This window comes from Priapulus caudatus, unplaced genomic scaffold, assembly GCF_000485595.1.
Source record: "Priapulus caudatus unplaced genomic scaffold, Priapulus_caudatus-5.0.1 Scaffold104, whole genome shotgun sequence".
In the NCBI taxonomy this organism is placed as follows: Eukaryota; Metazoa; Priapulida; class Priapulimorpha; order Priapulimorphida; family Priapulidae; genus Priapulus; species Priapulus caudatus.
The window spans coordinates 417,920-432,133 of NW_014577165.1; the positions used below are offsets into that span (position 1 = coordinate 417,920).

Here is a 14,214-nt window from a genome sequence, read left to right on the forward strand (position 1 = left end):
TTGCTCGAGTTTGCAAACTAAAGTTTGCTAGTGTTACGTGTAGACAGGGCTTTATATACATGATATTAAAGTATTTAAAGAAAACTAAATGAAAACAAAACTCAACTTGTAATTATTTTTACTTTTATTATAAACTATTTGTTTATGAAATATTTTTGTTTTTTACATTTAAATTTTTTTTATTCCTTTCTTAGAGAAAAGGTCGGCGGGAATAAAAATAGATTTTCAATTTTTTTTTCTTTTCGTTTTTCTTGAAAATTCGGGTCGGCGGATCTGTAAACCAACAAAATAAAAAATTCTCGCCTTACATTTCATTGGTTGTACCAATGACTGTACTTGTACGTATTTACAAATTATATCCATGAATGAGTCGTATTTTCAACATTTTTGTTTGAGAGAAATAATATCTCCAGTACTGACAGCAAATAAAAGAGCATGAAAGATTGTTATTAACATTAGCCTATATCAATGCCTGTCATGTGATTACGTAACTATGCAACCAAAAGTTACCTAGTCATCATGATACAAGTTTTTGTCTGGGTGACTCTAGCCACTCTAGGCCTACACTCCCCAAAATCAGTTCTATGCATATTTAAACGTAATTGCCAACACTGCACATTCTAGAACAAGGACCACAATGTAAATATGTGCGCTAGTCCTGCTTTTTGTGTATATATCCTTGGTAGTTATCCAATTTTATGAATGCAGAATTTTATTGTAAAAGTATGATGTATTGTATATAATGGATAATTGCCTAAATAAACAAATGAAAAAATAAAAAATAGAAGGTGGATTTACCAAATTTAATGTGTTAATTATCAAGAACATGGGATGGAATATGTCTGAAGCTGATCAGGAAACGTGGGAAATGGGCCGAACACCGACTATTATGGGACGTACCGTAGTTTACTAATACGACGTGGATATTCATCCGAGCATCGGACACCTGTTCGTATGCGCTATTCAGCTGAGCAGTTGTTGCGCATGCGCTGTTCATGTTGCATGCCGTAGATAGAAAGTGTGAAGATGGGGTCTGGAGGGTCTCCCCACAGACAATTTTTAAATCTAGACGCTCTAAAATGCTATTTACCCTTTAGGTTTTAGATTTATGATTTTTTTGCCCTTTAGGCTGGGGCCCCGTAGCGTTTTGCTACGGCTGTGACGCCCCTGCATACATGAGTTGCGTATGTGGTTATACACCATAGATGATGTTTGGTACTATCACTCGCGTATAGGTGGGGGCGGACATCCGGGAACTTTTGACTATTTGACCGGATGTAGATCATCGCACGACCGAGTGGAAAAACAAACCGTCAGTAACACACCGCCTCAATGCCGCGCATGCGCATAGCTGCCAAGGAATTTGTAGCGATGTTTGGAATTGCCGCAATACAGTCTTTTATCACAGTGACAAAAAAACGTATTCATTCTTTGAGCTGCCGATAGGCCGAGAGGAGAGACAGCATGGCTACACCACAATTAGGACCAGGGCGAGAACGAGAAGACGGCGGTAGCCAATGGTGGCGAAACAGTAAGAAACGAGGAGTAGCTCTCGCGAAAAGCAGAGTTTTGCACACTTCCTGTGAAGCTACATAGCTGTTTCTCGGTCGAAATGCATAAACAAAGAGACCTTAAAGAACACCCTGTCGAGTTTAATAGGGGCTACCCCACATTTACGAAATACATAGCGTCTCAATCTTGGACATCATCTCTAATTCTTGGAACAGCAAGCGGCTCCATTCGGGCAGAGTGGGTGTATCTATATTCAATGCCGGTACGGGAGATTACGGTACGCATATATTTCTAATTAATTGCACTCAGTCGTGCCGTCAATAAACTCAAGATTCACAGAGAGTATAGCTAGAACATGCGTGTCTATAGGTATCTAGAAATAATTAAAAATTTAATCATCTGAAATTTGCTTCCCGGCTTGCGCCACACATTAATCGTGCAGGCTAGGATGACTAATCGTGCCGCTCTCCGGCGGGCCGTCATAAACTCAGATCATTCACAGCTAGTAGTAGGATATGAATTCAAAGCCGGATACGGGAGATCTTTTGCATAATAACATATCTTTAGATACTATAGACACATGTCTTAGCTATATTCTCTGTGAAATATTGAGTTATTGACGAACGACTTAGTCAAATACTATTAGCAAATATTTATGGCGTTACCAGTCAATCGGTCCGTACCGCGTTGACTATAAGACTCCCAGACCGATTCAGCGCTTTGGTTTTCATCGGCGCGGAGCTCAAGCCCGACGTATTAGCTTAAGGGGAAGTGACGTCACTCCGCCCCCACCTATAACTTTATAAGCGAACCGAGTCGGTTTATGGTTTGTGAAATTGTGTTAGGGTTAGGGTTGGGGTTAGGATTCGGATTAGGGTTAGGGAGTAGGCACGTCCCTAGACTAGCATTATATTACATTTATGTAATACAACATGAACAGCGCGTGCGCAACAACTGCTCGGACGAATAGAGCATACGAACAGGTGTCTGATGCTCGGACGAATATGTCATCCACGTCCTGCTTTACCTATTACTATTATATAATGACATGTTTACGTTTTAACTTTACCACACTCTAAAAATTGTAAATGAACTTACTGGTGTCGTGACAACTGACTAGTCCGCTATAACGCCGACTGTAGCATGCAATAAAATTACGTAAATGACCGAAGACTTCTCTAAATTTATCATAAGTAAGTTACAACTACAAACGCCGTGTCAACATTCCTGTAGTTGAAGCCTCTCGGGAGCCCTTTCACGTATGCATGCACAACCAAACAGGTAGTTACCTGTAAAGTTTTGTAATTATTTTTTGTCAAAATAACTGATATTGCAATTTTAAAATTTTGCACGTATAGCAGATATTTTTTATTTATTATATATATAGAATTGTTTTAAGGAATTTTTACCAAATAAGGACGGACACGTTTTTGAAAACTTTTGATTGGCCGACTAATCACGTGCCAACCGGATGTAACCACACCGCCATGCAGATACCCGGAAGTTGATTTAGGGAAGGGATTTTATTAGAAATATACTGTTTTGCTTAGTTAAACTGTTAATATTCCAGTTGACATTCGTGACAACCCATTGAGAGTGTCTCCGTGTATCAGGATGGTAAGCTAATTGCAAAATAAGAGCTTACATAAACTGCAACGTCAACTTTTCGGGTTTGGATATAATTACATAATACAAGTTCGCCGCAACACCCGCCTTATGTGTACCGGTACTACGTATAGCGGTATACTACTACTACTAGTGCTAGTTATATTTTAGACACGACCCTCTGTCCGAAGCATTTACCGGTTATAGCAGGTGACCGGTACCTGTTACCTGAAACAAAATACAACTTCTAAGACGTATAGCGTCGGTTTTATTACTATTAGGAAGAAAATATTGTAGATACTAGAGTGTATTCATTGCCATTGGCTGCACGGTTGCTTGGGGAAACTGTCAACAACATCGGAGAATTTCAACAACATTGGAGGTATTTTCAAAATACCTTTTATAAGACAATGCGCAGTGAAATGGGAGGAACTATAGTTTATTTTGCCATAAGGTAGTATGATTATGCATGACACGAAGTATTTGCTAGTCTAGTACTGAAGAAATTAGCGTTTGGATGCGGATTTTGAGCCTTTAAGTATTATTATTAACTCAAAATATCAAGAAATTCAAAATGTTAACACTAATAACAGGTGTTATTCCCCGTACTACACTAACAGTCAATATGGAAAATGTTACAAGATGCGATAGTGGAATTTGTAAGTGTAACGGTGTGAACGAATTGGCCAAACGTAATGTTTACACTCACTGAATTTTAGATATCCTTGACTTTGTATCGTATCGTATCGTATCGTATATTGTCCCACTCTTGTATTTCACAAGGCATCACTTCTGGTGAAGGTGCGAGGATATTCTAGGAATGAACTTTCATCTCATTATTTTCATTGATTTGTACCTTCAGCAATTAATTCTGCTAATCTTATTCTTTGATCTCTATATTTTGGTCATTTCTTCACGTAGTCGGAAGCAATTTTAAGTAACTTGGGATTGTCACATTTTCAGTTTTCAATGGACTCCCCTTTATTTATATCCTCATATTCAAAGCCATTATATAGATGTAACAAGTCTTCTTTTTTTTCCCCACTACACAAGTCACACCCATCATTAGTGTACTTATTTTTAAAGTAAGCCTTTAAATCTATCATGCATGTCTTGCATTTAAACACAAAACAAGAATCCTCATATGACATTGATGTCATATAATTCTTTAATCCATAATTATTAATATTAATCATTTTCAGTTTTGTTTTTGTTGCTCCTTTCCCTTCGTCTTTTTCTATCACGTTTTTTTTAGAATGGCCTCTTTTACCATCTTTTCCATCTTATTTTTGATAAGGCACCAATAGATAAGAATGACATATTTAATTTATATTCTTCAATTTTGTCTATGATTTCATTTGCCCAATTTTTTTCCCACATTTTATTTGCTGTAACAACACTCTTCTCATTAAACATTCTTGCTCTAAATTAATTATGTATTGTAATAACATTAATCTTTTATGATAGATTTGGTCAAGAATTGGTATTATACCTAGCTCAACTCTTAGAGCGATTAGTGGGGTTTTACTATGTGCACCTAGTATTCTCCTTATAAGCAATCATTTTGAAAGCTTTCCAATAATTGTATAATTTCCTTTTTTGTTAGGTTTGTCCAAGTTTCACTATTATTTAATATAGATGGGAGTATCGTGCACTCATATAATTTCACTCTAGCTTCTACTGTGAAATTGCCTAATTGGTTTGATTTAGTCATTGTTAGGACCTCCCCCATCATATACCTGCCTCTGTCTATTCTCTCCTTTATCATATCTATGTAGTCACCGTTGTTATTAAAAATGTCTCCTAGATATTTGTATTTAGTACAATGTTTTATCTCTGTTCTACCCAAATAAATGTTTTCTTCTTTTTCCGTAGTAATGTTTCTATGAGACGAAAAGTTAATATTCATTATATTTGTCTTGTCCATATTGAATGTTATCATTCTTAACTCACCTTGACATCGTCAAGCTGAGCTATTGCCATGGGTCGTTGTCCGTCATACATTCGTCCGTCCGTCCGTCCGTCAACATTTCGCTTCGGTCAAAGATAACTCAGGAACCGTTTGGCCCACATGTTTGACATTTGGGTATAGTTGTTACTGCTATGCTCCCATATTAAACGTCCTATTTTGAAGCACGCCAGTCGACGTACTTTCGAGCCACGGCAATTTTTTGGCAAAAATGGGAATTGCTATTAGTCAGTTCAGGTTCAACGGATTTTGCTCAATATGCGGGACGTATGGGCATACGCTGGCATACGTCGGAAAATTTTGAGCATGCTCAAAATTTTTAGACAACCTCGCCGTACTACGACGTATACCAGCGTGCTTCAGCGTGCGTCAGCGTGCTTCAGCGTGCTCTTAACTTATACAAAGCTTACCCATAACTTATTCGACGTACGCCAGCGTATTCACCAAATTTTTGATACGTCCGGCATACGCTGGCTAAATCGTCAATGTGTGACAGGGCCATTATACAAAGCTTACCCATAACTTATTCGACGTACGCCAGCGTATTCACCAAATTTTTGATACGTCCGGCATACGCTGGCTAAATCGTCAATGTGTGACAGGGCCATAAGGTCACTGTCTCCTCATGCCCACACGTTTTTTCCTGACTAAATTTCCTTTTTGAAGAGCGTTTTAATTTCAAGAGGTATTTTATCTCATCATTTACCTGAGGTACTTGTTTGGTTCTATTCTTTTGAAAGCAATACGGTATATTTTTCTTCAGCTTACTTAACCAATTTCTGTACCTGGATATCAGTGTGCCCGGCCCCATCCAAATTTTCTGTAAATTTAGGCTATTGTTATTGGTTTCCTTGCACTTTCTAAGTCTTGTTTGGTTTCTGATATTATATCCCTTGTCTTCCCTCTCTTCTCCTTGGTCTGTACTTATATGCAGACTATTTCTTTTCAGTGCAAGATTCATAGTCATACATACTTCAATTGTGTTGTGGTCACTGTACATGTGGTTTTACAATCTCAATTTTTTGTATCTCCATAACGACACAGGTGCCAGTTCCTTTCTTCATCGACTATCATCCTGGTTACTTTCCTTTCTAATTCACTATCCACTAAAGTATAACCTAGAATAGATTTTTTGTCATCCTGCTGCCTGGTCAACAGCCCCTCACATTTACCACTTTTGTTCAAATTATTACGTTTATTACGTTTATTACGTTTTATTAGGTTTAGCAGTATCTTTCCTCCTGGAGTTATCTCTCTGTTATTCCCGGGTAAATAATTTCCTACTTTAATATTAAAATCCTCCAATACAATACACATCTGATTCTGTTGAGAAGATGATACTATTTCTTCTTCAATTATCATAAACTGATTTCTTATATCCTCAATCTGTGATCTTGATTCTTGCAAACCATATATATGAGACCGATTCTTATTTTCACTCTATGGTTATCAATCACTAGCCACAGTTGCTCACTTGGTTCATAAACCTCTCTGACGATCACTGTAATATTTTTTAGTTTTTCTAGAACTGCTATGAAAGTGCACCCCCTGTTCTTTCCTTTCTACCTACTCCATACATTGTGTAACCCGGTATGTTTATACTCTCCTTATCTCTCATGTGGCTTTCTACTATGACCATAATACTTGGCTTTTTATGGTCAGTGATTTCGAAGAAACTATTTAATTTGGACTTTATACCTCTTGCATTTGCATATATTATACTAAATTCTTGATGCATTTTCTTATTTCTTTGTGATCTCCTTTTATTTTTATGTTTTTCCTTGCTTATGGGTACTGCTGGGGGCCTGCCATCCATACTGGCTGCTGAGCTGGGACAGGATTTTCGGGGCTTATATCCACTAGTTACTGATTACTGATACTGGTTACTGGCCCACTGGTTGTCCACAATTGCTTACACTCGTGAGTCGAATCATGGCCCTACAAAGCCCTGTGAGGCAACTGTAATAATGAAGCATTTAATGACGGAAAATGTTGCATTCCCTGATCATGAACACAGAGATAAAAAGCAATGTTGGCAGGACGAAGATTGTTCATAACAACACAATGGGTAAATGGATTAAGTTTTCAATAACAGCTTTATCTATTTAACTATTTTTTTCCAATGAATGCAAATATTTACATGATTTATTTACAACAATTTAATAACAACAAATAATTTTTAGAACAATTATTATTATTTTTTTAATAGAGTTAGGGTTTGGGTCACAATGCACCATAAAACAGGAGTTTCAGGCACGCGGTTTGTATCAACCAATGGAATTTGGGAGGTATGCAGAATGCAGAAGGTTGCTGAAATGATGTGTACGCAACTGTATATCTGCATATCTGCGTCTAACAAAGGTGTCACTATACGCACGACTTAAATGTTACGTTTATAACCGTAGCAACAGACCTCAGATGAGCCCAGACGCTCTGCGGCTCTTGTTAGTTTATTGGTGCAGGGATTTAGGGATGATTATAAGGTTACCTCAAGTTTAGGACAATGAAGACGAAAAAGAAAATGACATAATTATTCGATGTGTGGTTTCATTGTAGACGGACCAGCAGTTAGATTGCGCTTTGGACTTGATGCGTCGTCTGCCGCCACAGCAGATCGAGAAGAACCTTAGTGACCTCATAGATTTGGTTTGTAAAGATGTCCAAATATTGTTTTTAAAATTTCAAATATAATTATTTTAAACAATTACAATTATTGCACTATTTATTATTTAAAATGAGAATGGTTAGTGGGCCATATTTTCAGGAATTAAAGTCATTGCGTAAATTTATATGTAAACGTTTCTCCAGTTTTAAGTGTGTATGTCAAAGGAATTAAAATATTATGTGTAGTCCTGTAAAAATCTGCTTGTGAGTACATTGTTTGTAATGTGCATAAAAATGATGGAGTAAATTACATACCTAACTAATATATCAAACAGTGAATGATGGTAGAGGAATATTTTATGCCATAGGTACCAAGCCTTTGCGAAGATCTATTATCGTCGGTAGATCAACCGTTAAAGATTGCGCGAGACAAACATGTTGGGAGGGATTACTTGCTTTGTGATTACAACAGAGATGGTGATTCATACAGGTACGTTGTCATAATTATATAAACATTCAGAAAATATATTTAATATTGTCTAACTGCATGCTTCAGTTGTTCGCATTGGTTGTGCATCATCTGGTAAGCCTGTATTATTTGAAGCTGATATACAGCATGTGTGACCTGTAAAAATTTCTCAACTAACTATTGATACGCAGCATGTGTGATATTGATATATGATCAGGAATAAGTGTCCAGGAGTAGCCATATTAATTTAACTTTGCCCTTACGTCATTACTCTGTACTACGTCATTGGCTACATTCGTGTATGGCTATCACTGTAATATTGGTATTTGGAATATGAATGCCAGTAGGCTAGTTAGAGCAGATTGAGTGATTATTTATTCGGCCACATGTTGACAGATCGCCATGGAGTAATACGTACGACCCACCGCTAGATGATGGCGCGATGCCATCGGAAAAACTGCGTCGATTAGAGATCGATGCTAATGCTGCTTTTGACCAGTATAGAGACATGTAAGTGTGAGACTAGTGAGCAGACACGTGGCTCGACCGATACAAGCTGCTATGTGGTACAAGTTTCGGATTAAAGATGCAGTAATGTTGAGCTGCTATTATTACTGGTTTACTGCGCTGAAATGGTCATGGTTTTCCTATGTCTTGAAACATGTGGCTACTGAAAGTCACACAAGGTCTACCCCAACCTCACACTGGCAACAGTCATGCCATCTTTCAAATTGCAAGACCTAACTCTGAAAAAAATCAAACTTCTGTGAAAGTGTATTGTAATGGAGGTTAACAAATCACATAAAAGCTAGTAGCTGTGCTAGGAGAAGCTTGTTGCAGAAACCAAAGCAACATGGTTATGGAGGCCCTATGCTTCATGATTGAAACCAAAATGACAAAAAACATAGCCGAACACTTAGTTGATTGCATGTGTAACTCACAGGTATTTTGAGGGCGGTGTGTCGTCTGTCTACCTGTGGGATCTAGACCATGGCTTTGCTGGTGTTATCCTCATCAAGAAAGCCGGTGATGGATCAAAGAAGATCAAGGGCTGCTGGGATTCTATTCATGTTGTAGAAGTGCAGGTATGTACTGCATTAATAGTAGGTTCATTCACATTGGGTTCTTCACCAAGAAAGAACCTGTGACAAAAGTTGCTTTTTTACTTTAATGCTAAATTTGTTGCTTTAATGGCGGCTATCATCACAGTAATTAACTGTCAAAGGGAACTGTCATTAACAGTACAATCAAGAATGTATCTAGTATACAATCAAACCTGTGTATGAGGATTACTTGAAGGAAACTGGAGTGTCCTTTGTAATAATAAGCAAGTGTCCATTCTATAGACATCAGGATTTCACTGTATAAGTGCAACTTGAAGGGAACTCACTCACTCAAACACTCACTCACTCACTCACTCACTCACTCAAAGCTCAGTCACTCACTCACTCAAATGCTCACTCACTCAAACACTCACTTACTCACTCACTTACAATCTAATACATCGAACATTCCTTGTGCTACAAACAACTGTTCCTATTAATGCGTTCGATAATACCGTGGGTACCTCATAGACAGGCGTCTGTTATACGAACGTGTTTGCTAATACAGATCTGACTGTATGTGCGACAATGCTGCAAACATTCCCGACACGATAGGCAGCCGTTCTTACCTTCGATCCCTCACGTGCGCACACGATGCTTGCAGGAGAAGCCTAACGGGCGCACAGCTCACTACAAGCTGACGTCGACGGCGATGCTGTGGCTGCAGACGAACAAGCAGGGCTCGGGAACGATGAACCTCGGTGGCTCCCTCACGCGACAGGTCGAGTCCGACTCGGCTGTCAGCGACACGAGCCCGCACATCGCCAACATCGGGCGGCTAGTCGAGGTGAGCAGGCGTTCTCGTGGCGACTGAGCAAACGCGCGCTCACTGCCCGGTTGTGCGCCAGCAATCAGCCTCTCCCGTCCGTTTGAGATAAATTCTCCCCCTTAAATATTGAGCTGCTTGTTCAGTTGAAGCTAGATCAGTTTATAAGCGTTTTTTGCATGCGTGCATAAGTAGAGTTGCGAAACCACAAGCCATATTGCGACATAGAGAAAGTTTATTAAGGACAACAAATCTCCCTACAGATAGAAGTGTCGACTTAGTGGAAATTCATTGCTAAGCGGTGGTTTTAGAATACGATATCCAAATGCTGACTGGCTAGGGCTGCCTGTGAATCACACCAGGCAGATAGGCAAATTCTGTCATGTGCAGGGAAGAATCTGCGTAGAAAAGATATAGCATATGCGTTGTTTACATATTAATCAGAAGTAGATAATACATGTAATAGGGAAGGAGTGTGACTTCAATAAACATGGGAAATTCGTCATTTACTAGCCTTAGAATACCTTCGATTTACTACGCGTAACTCAACCACCTTGTGCTCAAATCGTACACAGTACAGACTATACATTCGCCTAGCATCATGCGAAATCGTTTCCTCGTATACACCCGCAATCCGGAGATACAGACTAAAACGTACGACACGATTCTCCATTCTGTTAGCAGCAAAACAAATCCATAACCTGCCTAACTTGAAACAATAAGCAGCTACTAATGACTCTTGTGCCCTCGGCGATGCGGTGTGGCTTGCTGGGAGATTGGAGCTGGAGCTGCTGCTGATTGCGGTGGGCGTGCGTGCGTGGGGGGCATACCAGCTGTAAATAGGTCAAAGATTAGCTCGCCGAGTGTTGCGTCGATGTCCAATCTCCCAGCGAGCCACATCGCATCGCCGAGGGCAAAAGAGTGCGCAAGAGTCGTTAGTAGCTGCCTATTGTTTCAAGTTAGGCAGGTTATGGATTCGGTTTGCTGGCAACAGAATGGAGAATCGTGTCGTACGTTTTAGTCTGTATCTTCGGATTGCGGGTGTATACGAGGAAACGATTTCGCACGATGCTAGGCGAATGTACTGTGTACGATTTGAGCTCAAGTTGGTTGAGTTACGCGTAGTAAATCGTAGGTATTCTAAGGCTAGTAAATGACGAATTTCCCTTGTTTATTGAAGTCACACTCCTTCCCTATTATCTACTTCTGATATTAATGTAACATATTAAGAGAGCTGTATAGACCCTTAAGTGTTATTAACCAACATAGCCATGCAGAATGTGTGTAGTGCTAAATGCCTGTGTGCAGGAACATGTCTTATTTGTCAAAAGTAAGATAATAGGACATTACGTTAGATATGTCATTGTACCTACCATATAGGAGACTTAGCATACAAGTAATTTAGTGTATAATACTTGACATATAAGCCATTGATTATATAAGACTTGACATATAAGACAGTGATTCTACACGAATTGACAATCAGACACGTAGACATTGACTATGTTAGACTTGACATATTAGACATTGACTATACAAGACATTGTATAAAACACTTCTATAATCCCATTTTAACGTTGTCTTGGTGAGAACAATTTGCTCTCTAATGTGTTTTCATATGCTGTCTCTCCCTCTCTCTCTCTCTCTCTCTCACACACACACTCATGCTCTTGCTTTGGCTTCTTTGCCTTCTCACAGGACATGGAGAACAAGATCAGGAACACGCTGAACGAAATCTACTTCGGCAAGACGAAGGACATCGTCAACAGCCTCCGCTCTGTTGACCTTCTCTCCAACGAGAAACAGAAGGAGGTATTCAAATACGAGATCGCCGAGGCGCTCCGGAAGAGGCAGACCATCACGACGGACAAATAGGGGGCGTCGCCGTTGCCCTAGATGGATATTACCAGCGGAAGCCATTTTTATAAGAGTATGTTATTATAGGTATAAATGCCGTGAAACTTGCAGTCGCGTCCGCGGCGTCGGTACAGGGCGGGAGACGAAGCTCCGTTGCTGTTGATGTCACTGCTGGTTTTATCATGTTTGAGCACGAAATCGAGTGACAGTGGTAACGCTTAACAGTCAGGGCCTGTGATTGGCTATTGGCTTTACATTCGTGAAGTAACGAGTTCTTTTTAATTGTCAGAACAGATTGTATATAAAAAAAATCATAAATAATATAATTTTCAAAATTCGTCGACGTTTCCAATTCTAAGCTGGAAGTTATTATTGATATATTAATATTGTGAGGAAAGTGCAACGGGAACACACTCACTATGTGGTCTTGGCAACTGGTTATCATTAAATTTGCAGCACAGTAAACCAAATAACCTGATCAGTTATTGTAAAGATGAAAGAAGATACGAAATTAAATAATTGCCGATGACAAGATAGGATTTTTTTTCGTGCTACTAGAACAAAGCTTGGTAACTTCACTTTGGACTGGAACTACGCAGCTCTCTTATAAGATTTGCCACTGTTAAATCTGTTGCTATGCTGTCATCATTTTCCAATTTTCATCTGTGATACACTTGAAAGAACGTGATGGGTTTGCTTGCAATGTGGGGTGTGGCTGTTAGAACTGGGAGTAGAGCGGGTGGTGGCAGAATCCACATAGAAAGTTGCTAAATATGTAAGCAACCACACCTGATGTTGAAAGCAGTGCACTTATAACAAACACGGACAAAGGTCGCAGTATGCCTAATTCTCTCAGATGAATGTTATCAGCTCCTTCTTCGGAATGTAACGTTCATTATCGTTCCCGTAAATTCTAACGTGGTGCCACCTTCTAGCTACAGTCGGCAACGACCACTTGTGCTAGACCCAAGGACGAGAAACTGCCTATGGTCTTGAAGTCAGCATTGGTTTTTGCTTTTTTGGTACCGGTAGGGATGACATAATAGTTCATTTGCATGTATACAGCATTGTAGGAAATTGCATGTGAAGGCATTTGTAACAAGTCGGGCGTGAAAGTTTACATGAGGTAATAATGTACCTAAATAGCAAAATTGTGTCATATATATATATATATAACAGAGTGGTTGCACAGTTTCGGTAACCGGCGGTAATACATTGATCATAGTGAGAGAAAGTGTAAAATTGCAATTACGGATACCGAGCATAACCACATGATTTGTTTAATATCAAGACTGCCTGATCTGTTGGATGTATTATTTTCATTTATAAGTATCAGATAATAAAATATTACGAAAAACAACATATGATATATATATATATATATTTGTATGTCTATGCATTGAAAATGAATTTGGGTTTGCAGAGTAGTGCGAGTGAAATGCCTGAAATCCGAAATTGTACACAATCAACATGTGTTTATTCTCCAGTAACTCATGTTATGACAACCTTGACTTTACCTTTGAGGACAAGTGAGCTGCCACATGCACGCCCCCTCCCCCACACACGTGCCTGCATGCCTGCACGCCCCCAGGCTTGCTAGCTGTAGCACTCCTGGTTGTAGCAGCAGATATACCCTTGTACTGTATATAACTGCAGTAGAGCATGACGTAGTACCCTCCCCCTCCCCCCAGATCCCTTTACATCACCCTGCAACTTCCTCACTACGTGAAGTTGACATAGACGCCCCTCGCGTAACATTACGGTGACACCACACGGCTCCACACGCAAGATCAGCACGCAAGCACCACCTACTGGTCACGTGACACAAGAAACGGCCCACTATCGGCTTGGGTGCAGAGCGCCCCCCACCCCCTAAAGGTGCCAGCTCACGTGTTCCGACGTGACCCGTAGTGTGAAAACGCCTGTCGCCACGGTTACGTCAATGTTTTAAAAATCTCCAAGAATTTCCAACTTTAATGTAAAGTCGGTCTCGACTCTGGGACACAGCCCCTCCCACCGAGACGCCGACAGGCGCAGCACTCTGCAGTCGGACGAGTCCAAACCGGAAACCTTCCTCTCCACAACGCAGCAACGTTTCCCCAACGTCCCCTCCCACGCTGCATGCTCAGCGTGTGACGAGGGTTTATGTGAGCTGCAGCCTAATTCAACCCCACACAGCGCTATACGCCTTGTGTGCATACCTGCGCGGTATCGCAGATAACGCGAATGGCTTCACGCGTCACAGATTCTCTCTCCGACAAAATCGGCCGAGGAACTCACGAAACCCTCGACGCGCGAAACAAGCCAACAGGAAATTTGACGATGACGC

General features: G+C 40.0%; 2 protein-coding genes across 2 annotated transcripts in view; one reads left to right on the forward strand and one right to left on the reverse strand.

Annotated features, from left to right (window-relative positions):
• The window catches only part of LOC106805180 (protein kinase C iota type-like), a 31,183-nt gene extending 28,437 nt beyond the window's left edge, over positions 1–2,746 (reverse strand). The window contains exon 1 of the mRNA XM_014806676.1: positions 2,611–2,746. The gene's annotated coding sequence lies outside the window, so the exon portion shown is untranslated. The remainder of the gene's footprint in view (positions 1–2,610) is intronic.
• A 241-nt stretch (positions 2,747–2,987) lies between these two features.
• LOC106805187 (F-actin-capping protein subunit beta) lies at positions 2,988–13,262 on the forward strand. Its single transcript, XM_014806685.1, has 7 exons — positions 2,988–3,129; positions 7,643–7,732; positions 8,059–8,180; positions 8,556–8,669; positions 9,103–9,244; positions 9,867–10,049; positions 11,727–13,262. Exons 1-7 carry the CDS (start codon positions 3,127–3,129, stop codon positions 11,901–11,903), a joined length of 831 nt encoding a protein of 276 aa, XP_014662171.1. The 5' UTR covers positions 2,988–3,126; the 3' UTR covers positions 11,904–13,262.
• The last annotated feature ends 952 nt before the right edge of the window (positions 13,263–14,214 follow it).